Raw genomic sequence first — 24,845 nt, 5'->3', positions numbered from 1 at the left:
TTCAATAATAATTTTTCAGGATTTTATTAAATCATTTCCCCCAACATGCATTCAACCAATACATTTTTATTCCAGTGTTTTTCTTTTTTCTCTTAAATGAAAACAAGACACCCACAAAATTCATAAAGGCTAAGTAAGCCAACTTGGAACCTGAGTTTACAGTAACTGCATGTTCATCATCAATTAATATTAACTGCTTCTTGAAATAATACCACTAATCAAACAATGTACTTAATGCATGGTCTTTTTCCCATTTGCTATAATGCAAAATATATAAGTGACTACTTGCATGTGACAATAAAAGGATCTGAATGTCAGTCTCTAAAGTCGACTTGTTACTATTTTCATTTAAATCAACCATTAAATACTGATCATTAGCATACACTTTGTTTAAAATCAGTATCTCTTGGGGAGCTCAAGGAAACATGATAAAACTAAACATCTCTAATCAAAACTTTGTTGTCTTTACAGATTGTCGTTGTTTTTTCTTGATAATCTATCATTTTTAATAAATATGATTTAGAATGCAGGATTGCCTATTATGAGGATTGCACACAAGACACTTAAAACATTTATTCTGAAACATAAAGTTATGGCACATTTTCGAAAGCAAAGAGTTCAAAAAGAGTGAAACCTCCATGTATCTGTGTTCTACTGGCTGGACCGTTGAAACACAATTGATCCCAACATTGTCTGTAGTTCTGACAGACATGTGTGATCATTTCTGATATGTACTTAGCATAAGGATGAACCGAATGTGACTTATTAATGTGCTCATGTCCGATTCCATTTGGATAAATCAGATACAAACACTCAGTCCTTCAATAAATGCTGGTGGAAGTTTAGTTTTCTGTTGTTTTTCTCCAAAGGTACTTTGTTTGGACAGTCTTCATCAGGAATTCATGAATCTATAAGTTCAACTTGGTTGGTGATGCCGTGATGATAAAAGGGAAATATTAAAGGGGACAAATACGTTCCAGTCTCAAAGCTGCATGAAAGTTCCACATCAAACAGAATCCATTGATCCTCTGTATTTAATTTCTGTACATATTGTACTATTAATTACTTATTTCAGTGTTATTCTCACCCAGACTCTTCTCTTGTTGCAGATGTTACATCCTCTGGTTATCCTTGTCCAGTTGAGGTTGCAAAATGAATGATTTAGCAAACAGCAGTTTGCCTTGACTATCTCCTCAGGCTACTTCATTAGGATGTACACAGGCCTTGGTGACCTGAAGATAGATAGCATATATGTTACATAATGCAATATGTCTTTAAATACAACAAAAATATATTTGATATAAAGTATAGATATGACCAAAAGTGATCTCCAGCCTAATTGTTATTAAAAAATTGTTAAAGATTTTGTAAGCATATTGTGTGTAGTTGTGCTTGGAAGCAATTGTTTTAATTGTGACGGATGTAATTTTTGGCCAGGCTGTCATACAAAGAAATGATGAACACCAAAGAGAGAACCAAAGAAATATTAATAACTGATTATGTTGTATCAATATATGCTTTTTTTCTGTGAGATTTTTGTTTTTCTATGCATTGTTTTGCATATTAAAATAAAACCTATAGCTTTAGTTTACCTTTTTTTTTTTTTGCCAAATAATTTTGTCAGCTAAATGAGTGTACTGTTTTGTTCTTCCCTCATATTTAAAATATATAAAATATATATTTTGATTATTTATTTGAACTTGTAGGGCATTAAAAACAAATACCCCTTCCAGACATCACTTTTGGCCACTACTAATAACATCACAACATTTCCAACAAGAGGTGCATCAACTTTTGGTAAAGATCTTGTATTGACAATGCAAGAGTCAAGCACTCTGTAAAGTCTACTCCAGCACATCCCAAAGACTTTCAATGAATTTAAGGTGTGGACTCAGAGGTTCAAATATGTGAAATAATTCTTCATGCTCCCTCCCAACCAACCAACCAACCAACCAACCATTCTTTCACAATTTGAGCCTGATGAATCTTGACATTGTCATCCTGGAATATGTCCATGATGAGTCTTCCTACATGGTTGTTTAAGAAATGAAAAGCTACACACTCCACCAATTAGAGTTAGATGAACTGTTGCTAAACATATACAGTAACATGCTAGAAATAAAAATAATGATCCAATCATAGACTCTAGAGCATTTGCCTAGTTAAATCCAATTTTCTTTTTTTTCTTTTTTTTGGCCGAGCAGTATATATATATATATATATATATATATATATACACACACAGTCAAACCAAACTTTATTCAGACACTCTGAACATTTCATTCATTAATACAGTTTATTCACTATAGTTTAAAAAAAGGGTAATAAAATATGACAAGATCTCAGAGTTAAACTGTGTCAGGAAAAATTAATCTTAATTATGTCAGATAACACTTAAAGGGTTAGTTCAATCAAAAATGAAAATTCTGTCATTAACTACTCACCCTCATGTCGTTCCACACCCGTAAGACCTTTGTTAATCTTCAGAACACAAATTAAGATATTTTTGTTGAAATCTGATGGCTCAGTGAGGCCTGCATAGCCAGAAATGACATTTCCTCTCTCAAGATCCATAAAAGTACTAAAAACATATTTAAATCAGTTCATGTGAGTACAGTGGTTCAATATTAATATTATAAAGCGACGAGAATATTTTTGGTGCACCAAAAAAACAAAATAACGACTTATATAGTGATGGGCCGATTTCAAAACACTGCTTCAGGAAGCTTCCTATTGTTATGAATCAGCGTGTCGAATCAGCGGTTCGGAGCGCTAAAGTCACGTGATTTCAGCAGTTTGGCGGTTTGACACGCGATCCGAATCATGATTCGACACGCTGATTCATAACGCTCCGAAGCTTCATGAAGCCATGTTTTGAAATCGGCCATCACTATATAAGTCGTTATTTTGTTTTTTTAGCACACCAAAAATATTATCGTGGCTTTATAATATTAATATTGAACCACTGTACTCACATGAACTGATTTAAATATGTTTTTAGTACATTAATGGATCTTGAGAGAGGAAATTTCATTGCTGGCTATGTAGGCCTCACTGAGCCATCGGATTTCAACAAAAATATCTTAATTTGTGTTCTGAAGATGAACGAAGGTCTTACGGGTCTGGAACGACATGAGGGTGAGTAACAAATGACAGAATTTTCATTTTTGGGTGAACTAACCCTTTAAGCAAAACATGGTCAGGTCAAAGTGTATGAATAATTTTTAGTTCCAAATTTTTATCAATTTTACTGGTAGTCCACTGTATGAAGAATTATTGGGTATAATATGTCACAGTTCACTTTATTTTGCTATCCTCACTTACATAAATGAACTATAGTGTCCTGCACACACTAGTAAAAATATATAAAAAATATAAAAAATGTCTGAATAATTTTTGGTTTGACTATATATATATATATATGATTTTTTACCTTCTGGTCTTTATTGGGATCTATCTGGTTCAGCTTTGGTCTCTCCGTTCTGCTTGTCGTTGGATTTCTGCGAGAGATGAGTGGAAACAGTGGCTGCCTGGGCCACGGCTTTGAAGCTGCGCTTGCGCTTCTGAACATTCTGCTCTGGGTGGAAGATGATGACATAGACTTTAGGGATGTACAGCATGCCGAGGGACACCGTGGCACTCAAGCTCATGGACACGGTCAGCGTGGTGGTCTGAATAAACATCTGGTTCAGGGCGGAAAAAAGATTAAGAGTAATATTTCAGCCTGGCCTCAACTGCGACCTATTACAAGTGGTAGATCAGCTGTCAGGGCTTTAGCACTCCACATTACACTTATATACATACTCTCTGTTGATTGTCACTATTAATTTCCTGGAAATCAGTGTAATCAGTGTAATGACCCAATGGGCTGACATCAGCCACGTGCAAACGATTCAGACAGTTTATATAGAATCCAGTCTAAGTGCTACATATATTTTGCATACATTAATTATGTATTCAAGTAAGGTTGATGTGAGGTCAGCTATGTGACTCCCTATTTTCTGCATCTTTACTATAAGCCTGATCTCATGCAGCATGTGAGTCATTCATATATGACAACTGGTGAAGATGCACAACACAGTTGTGCTCATTTATAATATAAATACCACAATAGCCCCTAAAAAGATCTTGAATTTCATGAGATTATACGAACTGCACCCAAATAATGACTGCTGTACTAAAAAAGTCTAAAGCGCTGTCATACAAGAAATTGTTAAAATGGTTTTCTATTAAAATTATAAAAATAAACAAAATACACTTTCAAAGTTAAACTCAATATAATAAAATGTAAGATAACAGCATGCCAATATTTATATACGCACTGTAGCTTGCTCTGTAGTCTAGTCTTTTATTTTTCCATGTTCTTCTTTTCATTTACAAGAAATGAAAAGACTGGAAGACCACCTGAGGGCCAAAAGCTTTGCGGTTGACCGGCTACTAAAAGACCTCTCTATTAGTCAGAGTATACTTTCCATTTTTAAATCCCTGTGCTTTGTAAGCAAAACCATCCCCCACAGGATAGAACAGACGTGAACAATTGAATGACTAAATGCATAAAGTGTGGCAGGCATCTTTAACAGCTTTTAGGCCAACACAAAACAGCATCCAATTAAATAGCAATTATGTTAACCTGATACAGCTACAGTTTTTTTTAGGTTTCTAATATCTAATTATAGTTGAAGCATTCACAAGTAAATGTTGCAGCATCATTAACTGAACCAGAACCTAATCCAGAGAAATGTTCGTCTAGACACTTTCAGAGTGAAGATCATATTTCTGTATAACATGTTAATGACAGGCACCAGCGAATCTTCTACACTAATAACATGGAAGCAAGACTTAGGATTCTATATAGACGATGATATCAAATATGCCAAGAAACCCAAACACAGACTGTTAATAGTGAAACAATAGTGAAATTATTGCAATGTTAGTGACATATGTATCTACGGTAATATTAAATAAAATCAAAATAATTAAATTAAAAAGAAATGCAAAAGAATTCTGTAATAAAATTAATAATATGATATCTCTTTAAATTTATCTTTAGATTCAGGGTTATTCATTTATATTTTATTTAATAACATTTATTTATTTATTTGCTCATTTCATTTTTGTTGCTGACTAATTTTAATGTGCTTATTTACATAGTAGGGGAAAATACTGTATGAACTAATTAAATGCAATTAAATTAATGCAATGTTGCAACAAAAACAAAAAGTACATATATATATATATATATATATATATGTATATATGTGATCCTGGACCACAAAACCAGTCATAAGGGTAAATGTTTTGAAATTATATTTTTTGATAAATAAGCTTTCCATTGATGTATGGTTTTTTTAAGATAGGACAATATTTGGCCGAGATACAGCTATTTGAAAATCTGGAATTGGAGGGTGCAAAAAAATCAAAATATTGAGAAAATCGCCTTTAAAGTTGTCCAGATGAAGTATTTAGCAATGCATATCCACTCACAGAAATACATTTTTGATATATTTAGGGTAGGAAATTTACAAAATATCTTCATGGAACGTGATCTTTACTTAAAATCCTAATTTTTTTTGGCATAAAAAAAATCGATAATTTTGACCTATACATTTTATTGTTGGCTATTGCTACAAATATACCCGTGCGACTTATGACTGGTTTTGTGGTCCAGGGTCACAGACACATACATAACTATTGCCTGTTCTATTTAAATCAGATAACCTCAGTCCAAAATATCTTATTAAGAGTTTACCTTTTCTGTGGATTGTGATGTGCCGAAAAATATGGGAACAAAGGCCAACCAGATGATACAGGTGGTGTACATGGTGAAGCCGATGGGTTTGGCCTCATTGAATGTCTCAGGCACCCCTCTGCTCTTAATGGCGTAGACTGTACATGTGACCATCAGCACCATACTGTAGCTCAGACAGCCAATCAGAGACAGATCTGACATATCACATTTCAGGATCCCACGGGCATACTCTGGGTTGGGGGGACGTAGCTCATCGAAGTCGACATTCGTGTGAGGGGGAACCACTCCAAACCAAATGAAAACACCCAGGAGCTGTGAGCAGAAAAAAGCCATGAATGAACGTTCACACAAAATCAACTTCTGTAAAGGTCCGTGATATCTAACCTACCATTAAATCAGTTCACTAAGAATCCAAGAGACCATATTTCTAAATGTTTCCTCAAATAATAAACAACCATTATTGGAGGACACCAAAAAGAGAAGAGCTTTCAGTGAAATTACAGCTTCTCCGTGCTACACTTAAAATCTTGCTTCTTTAATTATTTAAGGGATGAAAAGTCCTTAGACCAAAATATCTTTTAGAGACATAAAGCACAGTGACAACACTGTAAACACCAAACAAAGCTTTTACTTAAATGGCTGCTTATTTTTCAAACTTTGTTTGTTTTTTACTTTATTAATTCTACTAAATGTTTCCTTTTTTTGAACACACAAAAGGTACATTAATTCAACTTATACACTGTAAAAAGTAATACGCTATATCTACTCCATAAAATTTTGGCAACAGATTACAAGCAATATTATTAATTTAATTCAACAAATAGAATTGAGTTAGAATTAATCAAATTAATTCCTTAAAGGTCAACCATTTAAAACAAGTAAAATTTAAGTAAAATTTAAACAAAAATATCTGAATAACAGACAGACGTCAAAGATGAATTAAGAACTCTTTATTTTTTAATTCCCAACATTGAAGACACCTGATGATAACGAGCAGAATCACTGAAGGAACGAGAAACACAAGAATTAACGGAGGTTTAGATGTTGATGTTGATTTTATTGAAAATGAAACACTGATTATGGTGATCAGTGTTTCGTTTAGTTGGGCAGTTTAACTCTTTTATGTCAGTTTGTGGTTTTTGTAATGTTGTTTGCTAATTTTACACATTTTAAATAGTTGACTTTTAAGGAATTAATTTGATTAATTCTCAATTCTTATATGTTGAATTTTTTGATAATAATATTGTGTGTAATCTGTTGCCACAATTTTATTGAGTAGATAGAGTGTATTACTTTTTACAGTGTATGGGAATGTGATAATACTACAAAGTTGTGTGAAAAACTCTTTCTAGATGAGTAAAAAATGTTGCTCAAGATCTGGTAGATCTCTTTTTGGATAAAAGCACCTGCTAAATGAATGTAAATTGTATTCCAGACATACACGCACCTGTACTGAGATCAGTATAAATGTGATGATCAGCTGGGACGTGGGGCTGATAAATTTTGGTGGCGTGACTGATTTCTTTCCCTGCTCAAAGATCCTGTAGATTCGATTGGTTTTTGTGAGCATGGCAGAGTAACTGATGCTCATGCCCAGCCCCAAAAACAGCCTGCGGAACGCGCACACCACGGAGCCTGGCTCGGCGATCATAAGGAAAGTGATGAGATAGATGAGGAAGATGCCCGTCAGGAGAACATAGCTGAGCTCTCGTCCTGATGCACGGACTATGGGGGTGTCGTTGAAGCGGATGAAGGTGATGATGACTCCTGATGTAGCAAGAATGCCCAGCACTGCCAGAAATACCGGGATAATGGCCCACGGAGAGCTCCACTCCAGCTTGATGATGGGAGTGGGTCGGCAGCCCGTGCGGTTAGGGGTGGGCCTCATGTCAAAGGGACACATGTCACAGTTAAACTCGTCCAGTAGGTACTGATAGCCGTCACATAGTTCACAGTGCCAGCAGCATGGCACACCCTTCACCATCCTCTTCCTCTCCCCAGACTCACAGGGGAAGCTGCAAACTGAATCTGGAACCACTTTATCCCCTCCAGACCACTGCATTTCCTCAGCCTTACAGAAAGAGAGGAGAATATTTCAAGAACATGCATTCAGAAATGTCCCAAACTACCAAGGGGCTTAATATGCTTACATTAAGTCGTAAGTGGTTGGTCCACTGGCCAATGAGTTTATATCCCGGGCTGGTGGTATTGGAAAGCTGGTACTGGAAGATATCGTATCGTCCTGGGGCGTCACCGTTTTCATTAAACATCACACCTGTACCGGCACTGCCTTCAGAGTAAACACACAGGGTTTTGATATTCAACATCACTAGTTATTCTTTCAAATGCAATCATTTGAAAGAACGGAGTTATTTAACAGAAACAGCCCAACACAAGGGCATAAAATTGTATTAATTTGTGGCAATGCACGCTTCTGCAAACCATTGTTCTTTTCATCCTTTGATTTAAAGTAAAATTGTCAAGCATAACTTTGAAGGTGACTTTTCCATATCAAAGGTTGCTTACAAGAAAATACAGCGTTGTAACTGACAAAATGGTAACACTTTACAATAAGGTCCCATTTCGTAAAGGATTAGTTCACTTTCAAATGAAAATTACCCCAAGCTTTACTCAGCCTTCAAGCCATCCTAGGTGTATATGACTTTCTTCTGTCTGATGAACACAATCGGAGATATATTAATAAATATCCTGACGCATCCGAGCTTTACAATGGCAGTGAGCGGGATCAACGAGTATGAGCTGAAGAAAGTGAATCCATCCACATCCATCCATGAACATACTATAAATAATTATGTTAATAAAGGCCTTCTGAAGTGAAGCGATGTGTTTGTGTAAGAAAAATGTCCATATTTAACAAGTTATTAAGTAAAATATCTAGCTTCCGCCAGATCGCTTTCCATATTCAAATTACAAAAAAAAAAAAAAAAAGAACAAGCACCACGTCAGTTAAGCTTTTTCCGTAAGTTGAATAGGGAAGGCGTAGGACGTAGCGTAAGCTTTTTGAACTGCGAGAGTTTTATACTTTCTTCGTAAATTGAATATTTTACTCTATAACTTATTAAATATGGATAATTTTTTACACAAACGCATCATTTTACTTCAGAAGGCCTTTATTATCCCCCCGGAGCCGTGTGTGGAGTATGTTTATGATGTATGAATGTGGATGGATGCACTTTCTTCAGCTTCATACTCGTTGGTTCCTCTCACTGCCATTATAAAGCTCGGATGCGTCAGGATATTTATTAATATATCTCTGATTGTGTTCATCAGAAAGAAGAAGGGTGAGGGTGAGTAAAACTTTTAAAGTGAACTAATCCTTTAACATGAGTTAATAAATGCTTTAGAAGCATTAACTAATGCAGTTAACTAATTACTGAACCTTATGTGTTATCGACAAAATACACATCTCTTAGATGTATTTCTATGAGGAAAAATGCGGTACAACAAAGTAAACTCAATTTCATGTTCCTTTCGCAAATCATAAGGGGGAAAGGTCTCCACGTGGCGTGTTTTGTTCCCCTTAGGCACTCCAAGCCAAAAAGATTTCCATACAAGAGTGTGAGGACATCCACTGTTCGTAAACTGAATAGCTGTGCTTTACATAGAAATCTCTTAAGAGCAAGTGACGAAAAGAAAAGGGATTTTCACTGAAAGATAGTGCTGAAAAAGGAAATGTGCCTTGTGTTTGGAGAGAGGCTGCCCCAGGGAGAATCACAGACAAGGAGAGAGACGAGATGAGGGGGGTTAAAACAAGTATGTGCGCGGCTGCATTGTGCATTAGTGGATCTCTTCAGGCTGGGATTGAGTGCTGACCTCTCTTGCCGCACTCTGACTAACCCACGGGACTCACAACCCTCCTCCTTGGAAACAGCAGCTTCTGTTCTGGCCTTTCCCCTCTTGCAGAAACTAGTCCTCACCTATTTTCACCTGTCAGTCTCACAGTAATGGCAATATCTTGATTCGAGAAGTGTTTGGCAAAACCACGTTTATTATGTGTAACCTCCTTGCCAGATTCAAACAAAGCATTCCTTGGATATAAAAACTAACATTCAAATTGCTGTGAGGTTCATTAGTCTTGTATGAATACAAACCTATTACTGAAATTCTGACTGTTTCAAGGTCTCGTTCACAATGTCTGGAATGACTCACATGCTTCATCTGTGTCCTTGAGGAGGCTTACCATTAAAATTGACAGCACGGATGTAGCTCAGCAGCATTCTTCCATCCACAGGGTCCATTTTGTCACAAACGCCCATTGAACCTGGACAAAGGTCTATGTGCATGCTATGGAGAGCGTGGGCCATGGCATACACGGCATCAATCACAAACTGCACTTTCCCTTCCTGCTCGTATGCCGAATCCCGGCTGATTCGTTCTTCTCCTGAAAGACCAAAAGCAACATGACAGGAATTGAAAAGCTTTGCTAGAGGAATAATCCATTTAGATGTGCTTTGCACATCTTAAAAGCATAAGAATGTATGATAATTCAAGTACTACTGCATTTATGGGAGTAATTTGTTGGAAATGATTTCCTCGCCTGTGCATTTCCTCAGCCCGCTCTCTCCTCTGATTCCAGGCCGTGTCAGTTTGCATTTGAAGTCGTCCTCCCAAAACTCAGCGAACCAGATGTTCCTCCTGTTGTTTTCCAGAGATCTTGTGGTGAAGTACTGGTCAAACCCTGAGAAACAGGTTAAAAGGATAGGTAACCTCAAAATGAAATATATGTTTCTTTTTTTTCATTCATTTTCAGCTGTAGTTGTATGGAAAAAGCTGCGTAACAATTCTTTAAAAATGTTTGTGTTCCACAGAAAAAAATAAATAACAGCACAAAGATTTTAAATATAAAAATTGTCATTTTTGGTTGAACTGTCCTTTTGTGAGAGGAGAACTGTTCCTCCTTCTCCCAAGGTTTTTTTTTCTCCTCTATCGTCACCTGATGGAGTTTTGATCCCTTGCCACTGTCGCCTTTGGCTTGCTCAGTTGGGGTTTAAAAGACAAATAATATTTAGTAATATTATCGATTTAACTGCACTGACACTTTTGAATATAAACAAAATTTGAACCGAATTGAGCTGGATAATGACACTAACTTTGTAACTTTGACACCATTATTGAACTGAATTGAATCAATATTGGACTTTCTTGAGGTGAGTTATAACATTATTGCCTTCTGTAGAGCTGCGTATAACTGAATTGAACTTCATAATTGATGAACTTTGCAACATTTATTGAACAGAACAGAATCAACATTGAACTAAATTAAGCTGAATAATGGCACTATTTTCTGCTTTACAGTTTTAAATGTTTCATAACTGATGAATTTTATAACATTTTATTAATGTGAAGCTACTTTGAAACAACCTGTATTGTATGAAGCGCTATATAAATATACTGTATGTGACCCGATTTGACTTAAGTATGAAATTGTTAGCAAATACCACATGGGCATATGTGCAGAATCTCTCTGAATAATTGAGTCTGAATTTGAAGATTTGAATTATATATATATATATATTTTTTTTTTTTTTTTTTAAGAACATTTTTCTCAATTATGAAACCTTAGCTTAGACTGGTCTGTGCTACCAGTTCATACCATCAATGGACGCCCGCTTGGGGAGGATGGTAACTGCACCCTCAGCCACGTCCTCCTGGTTCAGGATTGGTGAGTTTTTTGCTCCCCAGCTATCAGATCCCACAAACAAAAAGTGACCTGTAAGATTGGCTTTCTTTGCTGCTTCCAGGACCCGCCTACAATAAATAATACAAGAATCTCAGAAAAGGATTTCAGAACTTGATTTCAGAACAATAGATTTTCATCTAGTGTAATTTGCATTTTGTAATCTAAAGCTAATTGAATACACACACACACACACACACACATATATATATATATATGTGTGTGTGTGTGTATATGTAACTATATGCTATATATATATATATATATATATATATATATATATATATATATATATATATATATAGCATATAGTTACATATACACACACACACACATATATATATATATGTGTGTGTGTGTGTGTGTGTGTATTCAATTAGCTTTAGATTACAAAATGCAAATTACACTAGATGAAAATTCACTCTGTAAAACATTCATTTGCCATAATTCCTTCTAAGACTCCTGATGTTCCCATTGTGGGGTGATTGATCTGTTCTCATACCATTTTCAAACCTTTTCCAAGGCTATATCTCCTGCTCCAGAGTCATGCAGACATACTACTAAAGGACTACTCACTTGATGTCATCTTCATTAGCGAAGATAATAACCCCTCTGGCATTGGATGTCTCCATTAGCCTTTTGATGATCTTGTCAAACTCTCCTGGTCTTGGCTCCCTAGGAATTTTAATGGCCTGTGCGATGCAAAGACCTCCTGAATAAAACAAATTAAAATGACGGATAGTTTTGAAGGACTCTGATACATTCATAAGAGAATGATGGTTGCAGGGTCTTACAATTGAAAATAAAATCCAGGTCAATCTGTAGCATGTCTGTCATTACATCTAGGTGACTAATAACTTGTTTACACACCGGAAATCACATGAAACCTTCATCCCCTGATAATTATCCTCTTTTCTCATCAAACACAACACCAGACGCATTAAATCCTTGGATCGACTGATCAATTCCACATCAGTTATGGAAAATCATGGTATGGTAAATCAGGGTACATTAAGCTACAACCAAAGTACATGTATATTTGTTTATATATACCTGTATATTTATTTTAAATACAATCTTTTAAAACACTAAATACATTTTTCATTAGTTTTCTGTACCTGCTTCCCTGGATATCTGGATGAAAGCATCTACACCACTCTCTCCATAGTTCCCCTCTGATGCCAGAGTAGAAACATAGTTCCATCCCATGGCTTTAACAATGTCCACCATCGCCTGGGCCTGGAAGGAATCTGGCGGCACGACTCGGGAGAAAAAGTCATAGCGATTGTTGTCACTAAGTTCAGGTGCTGTTGAAGCATAACTGATCTGAGGTATCTGCAAATTGGAAGAGACAGAACACATCAGTGAGCAGCAGGACTCACTTTACATCCTTTACACAGTCAAGCTGCTGCAAAAATGTGAACTTCATGAATTTCTCTGATCTGCAAAATTGATTTTACTGGACTTAGTAAACTGATAAAATTAATTTCTGACGGCGTTACACAACAGGGGGATGGGTGTTCGGAGGAGGGGGCACAGGGATGTCCATGACGCCAGGCCTGTATCAGTTTGTGCGTTTAGTGCACTCTTAAAAATAAAGATTTCAAAAGGTAGTTTTTTCAGCAATGCCATAGAAGAACCATTTTTGGTTCCACAAAGAACCTTTCAGGCAACAGTCCTTAAAAGAACCATTTTTTCTAAGTGCGAAGAACTTTTTTGAAAATGTAAAGAATTTAAAGAACATTTTGTGCAATAGAAAGGTTCTATGGATGTTAAAGGTTCTTCATGGAGCCATCCCAGACAGCAACATAGTGTCGGCCCAGATACGGCCCACATCTGGCCCGCGTGGAATCCACACTTACCAGATGTGGGCCGGATCTGGGCCAACACTATGTTGCTGTCTGGAATAGATGCCAATAAATAACCTTTATTCTAAAGTGTGTGGTGGGGATTTATAAGTGACTCTTTCTGTATGTTACATCGTAACACCATGTGGCGACTGTGTTATGAGTGAATCATTAAAACATTTTCTCAAGGGATTCGTTCAAAACACTGGCTCCATCCAAATATGCATACTTACCCACTATAAAGTAGGTAAAAATAGTATGTGTAGTATGCCAAATTCACAGTATTCATAAAGGAGTAGGCAAAAAGTACCCGGATGACATATTACTTCCGGCAAGATTCTGAAGTACGCATCCAAAGGACACTTTACTATCCCATCCCATGAGGCCACGGAATAGGATTTGTGAATGGCATTGAAGTGACACAACTCACAGTGCTAGGTCACATGACAATGAAAACATGACAAATGTAGTATGTCAAGATTACGTTCATACTTTATTTCAACAGTCGCAAAGCAAGTACATATTCAAATGAATTGCCTACTCAGAAAGTATGCGATTTTGAATGAAGCCATTTGTGAGTCACTGAATCATTCATTCAACCGATTTGTTCAAAACACAGATTCATGCTTGGATGAAACGACCCTGTTGAAAAAACCAGCATATGCTGGTTAGGTATGTTTTGAAGCATGGCAGCTGGTTTGAGCTGGTTTATGCTGGTCCTTAGTTGGTCATGAGATGGTTTAAGCTGGTCCTGAGCTGGTTTATGATGGTCAAGTGCTAGTCCTAAGCTGGTCCTAAGCAACTAGCTCCAGCTCAGGACCAGCTTATAACCAGCTCATGACCAACTAAGGACCAGCATAAACCAGCTCAAACCAGCTGCCATGCTTCAAAACATACCTAACCAGCATATGCTGTTTTTTTCAACAGGGGAGTCATTAGGTAAATCCCAATTAGTGTACTATTCTATGCTGTTTTGTAGTATAAATAGTATGTGTGTTCATACAGAAAATTCAAAAAAAAAAAAATGCACTTCAACTATCTGGATAATTAAACGAAAAAACGGAGTGGTGGATTGAATACTTTATGCACTCGACTGCTGCAGCTTTCCTTATGTAGCAAAAAGGGAAAGGGTTTTCAGACTCAGATGCTGTATAACAAAATAACCTTGTAATATTCATACACTACACGGTCAAGTACACAGTGCATAGTATAAGTGCATTACGTATGGTGTGTCATTTGGGACACAAACATTGAATTATTCACTCCACCGATTTGTTCAGAAAACACTGATTCAGGAACGTCACTCAGAACGTCACTTTAAACTATTAAATCAGTTGTGGCTTTGGTTTGAAAGAGCAAAAATAGACAAAGTAACTGGCAATAATGGGTCTAAGGTTGCTCTCTTGTTTATTAAGCTGTTGAAAAAAATAAATATCATATACTCATTCGTGATAAAATCATGTCTGAAGATCATCATATCCAGAACAACAGCACATTTTCTCTTGTAATATTGCTTAGGCATGTCCTAAAATATAGCAAGTCTCCCGCAGCAAAACAACCATAGCTTTAGTGGTAGTGTTTGCTGCAGCACATAAAAATCCTGGGGAAATACAGATGGCACGAGCTACCACTGTAAAAGCATTTGTTTGTAAAAAAAAAAAAAAAAAAAAAAAAAAGATGAGAAGATTAATTTACTGTTGTGCTACTTTCTTAATGACGCAGTTGATGTCACTGGGCTAGGCTTTCGCCGACTAATGTCTGCCGAGCCCGTGTGGCTTAATGAAAGGTTCTTTAAAGAAGCGAGCTAGCGGACAGTGAGGAAAAGGTGGATACAGACTGGAGAAGGAGAGAAGAGGGAGAGGACCATTTGACAGATTATCTGGAAGGATTAGAGGGGTTTTAGTCAAATTATGTTAAGCACAGAGGGAGAGAGACAGATCAAGAGACAAGGTTGCCATTTCTCAGCCATAAGCCATACAATATATTTAATTCTACTAGCTTACTTGCTACAACAGATTTAACTGCTCCTCCCCCAACATATATATTACAGTCTCTGTTGATCTACCCATGACCGTTTGGGCACTTGTTACATCTTGCATGAAAAACAACCATATTCAAAGTTTGCAATGCAGTTTTGAATCCAATGCCATTCCAAAACATTGATGCAAATATACAAAGGAAACATGGCTATAGGAGGACGTTGCTGAAAGATTTGGTCTCAGATACTAATTTGTTGCTATGCATCATAAGCATTACAGCCTTCGAGCCTTTCCACACATGAGTCATGTCAACATTAACAGCAGTCACATGCAAACATTTCCTAGAAGTGTTTCATTAGTTTTAGACGTATGTTCCCTAAGCATCTACACTTAAAATGTGAACATGTGCATTAAAACTCTCACTGGTGTGGTGTACAAATATAACCCAAAATATTCAGGTTGATTCATCCAGATTAAAAGGTTAATTAAGATGTGAATTACAAAAAATAATAATAATTTTAGATTACCTGATAATTATAGTTTTTTATGTAGGATGCTCTATTATTTATTAAAGATTTATAATATGATGAGCGTGACAAATTAAGAATGGCTTTTCGTTTAATGAAATCTTTACAAGATGAAATCCAATTAAGGAAAAAAAAAAAATCTTAATCCAATTATACAAGAATCTGCTGTAGGCCGAATGTCATCCACCTATCATAAGGAAATGCTATAGAAGGGTTCATGCATCTTTAAGACATTGTGTGTTGACTTAGTTTAAAACAATCTTTTCTGGTCTTGTGAATACCAGGATTTAGAGAATGTGAGGGTCAGGTAAATCTAGAGACTTAACTGTTACCCATAAATGCTGCTGTCTGTCCTTGTCGATCTATGTGTTAAAGACCCACGCTCATTCAGCTAAAGCCACAGAACAGAATCTGCCTGTAGCTGATAACAGGGCAGCTGCATTTCTCTGGGCTCATGCTTGATTTTCCATCAGGAGTCTGAGCTGGAGAGAGGGCTTTAGTGGAGAGCGGATCCTCCGTAATGCTGTAGTTAATATCTGTCTTCCTCAATTCCCACTTACCAGAACTCAGGGAGAAACACGGACATGAAATAGTTTGTAAAGATAAACATATAGTCCATAAATACCCATTTCAATTAATTGATTCAAACTATTTATTGTTCAAAAATATTCATGGAAGTCCCTAATTTGTTTATTAAAATATATGACAAAAAACATTGAGTAAAAATATTAATGTTTATTATTGTGTACTGTTGTATTGTTTTTTTTATAAATAAAAAAATGATATTTTTTATCTTAACAGTGTGGAAAACATTTTTTTTATTAAATTAAGAATTCATTTTTTTTTTTTTTTTTTTTTTTTTTCAATTTTAAGATTTTATTTGTGATTTACTTGCATTAAACATGAATCTAATTAGCTGTCTGGTCGAAATTATAGTTTCAATGATGGAAAAAACATTTTTAAAACACCAGGGTAAACATTTAAACAAATACATATCCCCATACTTCCCCAGTTAATTAATCACAGTTTTATATTACATGTTTTTTAAATGTTATGTTATAAAGATCAAATATCCAATTAACTATGCACTAATTTGCATATATTTCCAGAATAAAAAAGGCCAGGTTCAACATTTTTATTTCACATTGTTTACATATAAAGTTTTTACAGAGGGGATTTTGGAAATCTCTTCATATCAGTCCATAAATACTGTCAACAGCCAGGAAAAAAACACCATATTTTGCCTGTATGTGTCTTGCCTTAATAGGGTAAATGACGTGACGGGTCGTGTTTTTGTCCAAAGGCCTTAATAATAATAAAAAACAAAGATATGACATCCAAAGTATGTAAGGTAGTACAACTAGATCTCTTTTATTGAATCCAAAAGGTTTTAATTATATTTTGCTACATATAAAGGTATTTTAAAGATTTTGAAGTGTCAAAAGGTCATTCGGTTTAACCGTCCAAAGGCCAATACAGCCATTTCATTTGTGATTAAAATATCTTAAAATGTAATAAATGTACATATTTTTTATAACATCATATATCAACATAGTGCAAAATGGTATTAAAATTATGTATAGAAGTCAATGCTTTGTTATGAGAAAGAATGTCCAGAAAAATGAATTTCATTGATGTCATTCGGTGTAAAGGGACCATTTTGGATCAAGTCATGTGGTCAATATCATGTGACAGGATGTGACATCATTCAGCTACCTGCAAAGGACCACATGGTCGTGAAGCAAAGTAACTAACTCTCTTTTAACTATTTGAAAATTTCACATTTTCATACGCATGTCCCGAAACATCAGGTCATTCGGTACAACCGCTATAAAACATGGAAAATGTTGTAATATTTTAAAAACTTGTACTAAATATAAAATGTTTGATTGTCCTTTTGCTAGCAGCCTGTTAGCATTGTTTGAAAATATCGTCATTCGGTACACTCTAAAAAAAAAGTGCTATATAGCACTAAAAGTGGTTCGTGGCTCGTAATCATAGGGGAACTCTACAGCACCTTTGTCAAATGGTGCTATGTAGAACCCATAAGAGGTGCCATACACAGCAAAATCTCCAGAGTTAAATCAGCTCTGCTCAGAGTACATATGGTCCCTCTCTAAATAGTGTTAAAGTAACACTGAAGCAGAGTTAAAGTTAATGAGATAATTAAACAATTAATTAAGTGATGATTGTGCATTAGTGATGAACACCTGCTGTTAACAAGCAGAATCACTGAAAAGAGAAACACAAGAACTACAACTGACTTCAGTCACAGCCTTATTAATTGCTTAATTATCTCATTAACTTTAACTCTGCTTCAGTGTTACTTTAACACTGTTTAGAGAGGGACCATATGTACTCTGAGCAGAGTTGATTTTACTCTGGGGATTTTACTGTGTATCGCATTTTATTTCTTCAACAAAAAATAGGTGCTAAACAGCACCAACTGTGGTTCTTTGGCTTGTAAAGAACCTTTAAAGGGTCTTAACAGGTTCTTTGTATGGCCACCCCAAAGAACCACTGAAGAACCGCTGAAGAACATGCAGGGGCTTAACAGGTACAGTAGCGGTGCTATATAGCACCTCAGTCATCCCAAAGAACCGGTGAAGAACCACTGAAACACCAAGATTTGGTGCTATACAGCACTTAAAGTGGTTCCCCTATGATTATGAGTCAAAGAACCACTTTTAGTACTATATAGCACCATTTTTTTAGAGTGTATAACTAAAAGTGTCATTCAGTAAAACCGAAATTTTGGTTAAACTGAATGACTTTTTTGGTGACAAATTTTGTCCATCTTGTAAAAAATGACAGTGTTAATTGATTATAAAAAACACATAATCTCATTGTTAACACTTAATAAAACTTATTAATTAATTATCTCCATTATGTTTTTTTTACACTTTTAAAAACCTTATTTGTCAATGACCCAATAATAAATTTCAGAGCAAATATATAAATATGCAGAAGTCCGGCTGACACTTTTTACTTCAGTAAAAGTTGGTTCATTTGTGTGACAACTATCACCAGTCTTTGCTTTATCCAATATCATCAAAAGGCAAAAGAAATTGAGATATGATTGTTTCAGCCAAATCGGCCAGCCCTATTCCAAAGCGTATCACTAAAAGTAATGAATAACCAAAAACCGAAATACGATTAGGACGCACAAATTCCAGGTATAATGTCCTGAGAGAAACATAATGGAGCTTTGACTAAGTCACTTTTATTTTGTGAATTGTTTATCTTCCCTGAAACTGTGGTGACTGAAAATGATTGCAAATAACTCCTGGGTGAGGTTATCAGCTCACGTACTAAAGCACACTCAGCCTGGAGCGGTGACCACGAAGAACACAAATGATTAAAACCAATAAATAAAAAAAAATGATAAAAACTGGCAGAGGGTGGAATGAAATTAAATGTAGCTCAGGTGTAGGATTTGCAAGCTGAATGATGATCTGGAAATGAGAAAGGATTTGAAATTAAATGACACGCACGCAGCACATTTCAGCGTCGTGGTTCTCAATGTTTTAAGGACACAGGTCAATGACGTGCGCAATTCAAAAACACTGCTCGCTTTAAGGAAAATCTGATACACTTTCTCGCAGAACAAAATAAAGAAAGAATCTATATCGTTAAGAAGCTCTTGCTGAGAGGCCTTGAGCTGAAACACAATCCAAACCTTTTAACAGAATTAGTTATACTTCCTGTAGCACTGGCCCTATCTGCAGCACTGCAGAATCCAGTCTTGCAGCAACACCATGCAAGAGCTCCTCACAATACGGATGGAAATCCAATGCCTGCCACACATATACAACATTAAAAAGAGCTATACAATGTACAAAAATACCATCACCCAGTTACGAATCTGTCTTATGGCACTACAGGCAATACTACTGTCTTACGGCTTCCATAACATGTCTTCTTTCAGACTAGTAGAAAAAGGAAACATCCCAAATGTACATATATGTGTGTTTTGTTTTGTTTTTCTTCTTCACTTTATGTATTTTCATCTGTAGATTTTAAAAAGATTTATCTCAGTATCACTTACACAAAATTTCCAGCTTTATTCATATATATGTTCCGAAGACTTTTACAGAAGGGTTTGTACATATAACAGTTGCCTGATTTACATAATATTTTATTCCTAAAAATATGGTGAAATATTTTTCTGGCTGTTTTCTGACAATATTTTTTGATTTATGGACTGATATAAACTTGTAGAATCCTTTAACTCCTATATGTCAACAGAATGAAACAACGCTTTATCCAATATTCGGATTTCTGTTCTGGAAATATATGCAAATTGTGCATATTTAATTAGTCAATGAATGCAATATTTATTTGCATGTTTAAACTTAACATTTCAGAAAACTTAATATACTTATTATACTGTGATATATAAACTGGGGAATGTATGGTGATATCTATTTGGTTTTACTCTATTCAACTGTAATGTTTTGCCTTAAAGGGTTAGTTCTCCAGTTTCTTTCTTCTGTTGAACACAAAAGAAGATATTTAGAAGAATGTTGGTAACCAAACAGTTGTGGGATACCATTGACTTCCACAGTAGGAAAACAAATACTATGGAAGTCAATGTCTACCATCAACAACCGAGAATGTTGGTAACCAAACAGTTGACTTCCATAGTATTTTTTTTCCTACTGTGGAAGTCAATGGTAACCCACAACTGTCTGGTTACCAACATTCTTCAAAATATCTTCTTTTGCGTTTAACAGAAGAAAGAAACTCATACACGTTTGGAACAACATGAGGGTGAGTAAATGATGACAGAATTTCAATTTTTGGGAATCCCTTTAAATGAAGCATTTGCTGAGCCTGAAACTGAGGGAATCAACTTTAATATGTAGTTCATTGAAATTAAGTTAATTAAAATTATCCCTCACCGCAAACAGCCGAAGAACGTTAGCCACCATTATGGACACTGAGCTGGCCGAAGCCCCGATGACCCCTACCACACGCTCTGGTTTTGGGATGATGGGTGGCTCTCCATTGGAACATCGAACATCTGAGTTGTCTTTCTGGATGAGGGCCTGGACAAAGGTGAGGGATTGTTCCAGCGCATACGTATCCCTGGAGCATGTGTCCAGTATCCTGGCACCCAGGGTAATGTTAGGTAGCAGGTCTGGGTCGCTGTTGATCTGGTCCAGCGCATACAACATGGCCTCCATACGATGGATCCCCTTCTCCTTCTTAATTTCCCCACATGGAACACCAGCAGGGCCCCTGGAATGCACCGGAAAAAGCCCTCCCAGAGTGATGTCACCCTCAATCTTTATGGAATGAGTTCCTGAGGAGGAGGCCCAGGATTCTGGAGTAAATCCCATCATCACTATCCACATGACGTGAACCAGGGAGCCCACGTGTTGTCTGGGCGCCCTGCTGATCCTGCAGTGAGGATGGCATAGTGATGATGCATGTTGCTGTGACGTCATAGTTGCTGCCATGCAAGGGGCTGGTTCTTCTGCTACAGCACAACGCTTTCTTCTCTACCTGTGTCTCCTGTGGAGAAATGAGACATGACATTTTTACAAAATATGCCTTATGACTGCACTTAAAGGTGCAGCTGAATGTTTTGACAAATTTAAAACCTGTTGAGAAGTTTTTTATTAAATATAATGGAATTAATTAACTATACTAATAATGCAATATAAAAATGCTGGGTTGTTTCAACCCATGTTTGGGTCAAATACGGAAACCCAACCATTGGGTTTAATTTTTTTGAGTACACACACACACACACACACACAGCATTGTGTTTGGTATCTTTTAAGTATGTTTTCTCCTTGTTTCAATTTTCCCTGATAGCACACATACGTCTGCAAGATGTCTGTTAAAGATCACTTCATCTGGAAAGCATCTGCTGTTTACAAACATCTGATAGACGTCTTTAAGATGTCAGTTTTACATACATTCTAAATCATAAACTTCTTAAAGACATTTTCTAAACGTCTACGAGAGTAAAAATACATCTTCCAGACGTAAACACGCACATCAAACAGACGCCTCCGAGATGTATGTGTGCTATCAGGGTTTGTTTTTTAACGTTGTGCCAACCAAACCCACAAAAAAATCTGTTAATCATAATCTGTAAATCATATTTAATTTCCATTTTTTCCATTCCATTTGTTTCACCAGAAATATTCAACAAAGAATGAAAAGTGTACCAACCAACTTGGTTACATATACCATGGCACAATGATATTGTATGTTACTTTTAAAAAATACCATCATAGTAGTGACCAAAAACATGGTCTTACCATAGATTTTTGTGAGGGCACCACAGCTGAATATTCTTACATCCAAATTTACAATTTTTTTTTTTTTTTTTTTTACATTTACACATAAAAGCCTATTGACACAAATCCAGTCCATATAATGACTTTTATTAATGATTTTACTTTTAAAAAATAAGTTATTCTTTAAAGTTTCAATTCTCTGTCCTCTAAAAAATGAACTTCGCACTCAGCAGACCGCTGAGAATAGAGGTTATGCATAGGCAAGCATATTAATATTTTATGCAAATTAACTGATACATATTCAGCAACAGGTGAGCGGAAAAAGTGCTATATTTGGATTGAAAGCTGAAGTTCCCGCGGGGAGACACACGCACACTCGTTTAATTAAGTATTCGTGGGAACAGCAGCACTACTGCCTGTTTAGCGAGACCTGAACAGACATCTTTACAACATCGTAAACATTCACATTCAATGTTTTGGCATAACAATTATTATTCATTCGCTTCTTAAAAATGTCTCACCGACTGATGCTGCTGCCGGTGTGCGCCCATCTGGAGCTGAAGTTGGAGTGTTTTGAAGCACGACAGATGTCCCCAACATCCGAGTCTTCAGCTCTCATCTTAAAACGTCCACAGTCTTCTCACACAACGACAATCTAAAGATGCATTTGATTAAGGTGGGATTTTAATGTTGAGAGTATTGAGAGCTTCAGGAAACTACAAAACGATGGAAAAGGTGGAAAAGCCCGAACATTCCACAACTGTGATTCTACAAATCACTGTCAAATCCTTTAAAAGCCCCCTCACTCTGTCTGTCTCTTTCGCTCACTCTCTCGCTTTCTGTCTCCCTCTCTCAGACACTCGGTCACTCACTCACTCTCGCTCTCTTCCTTGCTTGCTCGCTCGCTCTCTCTCTCTCTCTCTCTCTCTCTCTCTCTCTCTCTCTCTCTAATGGGTACAGATTGGGATTACCACATGCATGCATTTGAGAAGTCTCTGAGAGGAATGGACCGGTATATATTTTTAATGTGAGCACTGCTGGATATAGTTCTCTGCGTTCAGACCGTCTGCTTTTATGAAACAATCTGGTGCGAGACCCTTCTGGTCTCGTCATAATGATTTATATGTTAGATTTTTTACTTTTTATAAGATAATCTAGTTGACCTCACGGTCACGTGGATGTATAGCCATACTCTGGTCCATAATACCATCGTTGGACTTTATTCTGACACACACATGGCTGTATATGGGCTAATGGCTTTTCATATCCCCAACATACTGACTCTTCACTTTTTTTCTCTCTGGATATCTTTGGCTTTATGTAATGATTATGAATGAATTATTCAAATAAACGTGCCATCTCTGTTAGATTTTAAAGCAAGCCAGCGATCGAGTGACAAAGTATTCCCTGTCCACAGATCATGTAATATTTTTTATTTATTTATTAGTGTTCTTGTGAATGAATTAAGCTGTCTGTAGGTCCATTCTTTAGGAAAATAGAGGTGTATATTATTATGGGATGTTTTGTCTTTAATAAACCATTACATATTTTTTGTAGGGGTTAATTTAATTTTCAATGCTATTAAAGATTTATAACTATTAAATCAAGTTGTGGGATATGATTTTAAAATAATAAATACAAGTCTAATTGTCTGTTATATCTTCATAGTCTTGTGTTTTGAGACAACAAAAAAGCAATGGTGAGGTAATGAAAATGTGTTTTTATAACTTAGTTAACACTAAGAAATGAAATAAAATATACAGTAACATAGATTATAGATTAAAAAGCTAATTACCTATTACCTTAAAAGGTTTAATTAATAAAACATTTCCAGAGACAAATAAATTAGCAACATTAATGTATACAAGAATATGCACCAAAACATAAATAAATCTGCAATCCATTAAAAGCCATTATCAATACAGCAAAAATAGCTAAAATGAACACACTTTAAATGACACTGTGCTGCTGACTTGCATATTTTCATGAACACAATGTGGCATTGTTTCAATTATTACAGAATAACTGTAAAATATCCAAAAAAAAAAGTCACATACAAATATGTGATATAAAAGTCATTGATATAAAACTGCTTGATTTTTTTAAGATAAAATTTCTGGTTACATTGTAAGAGGGGGTGTAGACACAGTCACATATTTCATCTAGCCATTTTAAATGTGATCCTACCCTCTAGTGGTAGAGAGTGGTAAAAACTCTTGTTTGAACAAATAAAATGCAGAACTATGTGTCCTGATTCACAGACTTTAAAGGGATAGTTCACCCAAAAATAAAAATTTGATGTTTATCTGCTTACCACAAGGGCATCCAAGATGTAGGTGACTTTGTTTCTTCAGTAGAACACAAATGATGATTTTTAACTCCAACCGTTGCAGGTCTGTCTGTCATATAATGCATGTCAATGGGAACTCCATCTATAAGAGTCAAAAAAACATGCACAGACAAATCCAAATTAAACCCTGCGGCTCGTGACGACACATTGATGTCCTAAGACACGAAACGATCGGTTTGTGTGAGAAACCGAACAGTATTTATATCATTTTTTACCTCTAATACACCACTATGTCCACCTGCCTTGAGCGCACGCATGGCATCCGGTGTGTACGGTGCATGTCCTACGCCTTCTTTATTCAACTTACGGAACGAACGCGGCGCCAGTTTCGTTTTTTCCGTAAGTAGAATAGGGAAGGCGTAGGACATACAGCGTAAGCTTTTTGAAGAACACGGAAAGCGGAAGCACGTGCGAGGTGATAGTTTGTGTTTATAAAGC

At 36.1% G+C, this 24,845-nt stretch overlaps 1 protein-coding gene across 1 annotated transcript; it reads right to left on the bottom strand.

The window, feature by feature from the left end:
* Window positions 1-8: 8 nt before the first annotated feature.
* On the bottom strand, window positions 9-24,392 carry grm6b (glutamate receptor, metabotropic 6b). The gene is made up of 12 exons (XM_051911985.1): window positions 22,579-24,392; window positions 20,705-21,320; window positions 12,566-12,782; window positions 12,024-12,159; window positions 11,364-11,518; window positions 10,308-10,448; window positions 9,951-10,151; window positions 7,900-8,039; window positions 7,197-7,820; window positions 5,750-6,061; window positions 3,434-3,683; window positions 9-1,232 (listed from the first exon to the last, which is right to left on the bottom strand). The coding sequence occupies exons 2-11, from the start codon at window positions 21,263-21,265 to the stop codon at window positions 3,444-3,446; spliced, it is 2,727 nt and encodes a 908-aa protein (XP_051767945.1). The 5' UTR covers window positions 21,266-21,320; window positions 22,579-24,392; the 3' UTR covers window positions 9-1,232; window positions 3,434-3,443.
* Between the last annotated feature and the right edge of the window lie 453 nt (window positions 24,393-24,845).

Source organism: Ctenopharyngodon idella, chromosome 11 (assembly GCF_019924925.1).
Source record: "Ctenopharyngodon idella isolate HZGC_01 chromosome 11, HZGC01, whole genome shotgun sequence".
In the NCBI taxonomy this organism is placed as follows: Eukaryota; Metazoa; Chordata; class Actinopteri; order Cypriniformes; family Xenocyprididae; genus Ctenopharyngodon; species Ctenopharyngodon idella.
The sequence above is the reverse complement of the archived record's forward strand: the minus strand, read 5'-3'. Positions and strand labels throughout refer to the sequence as shown.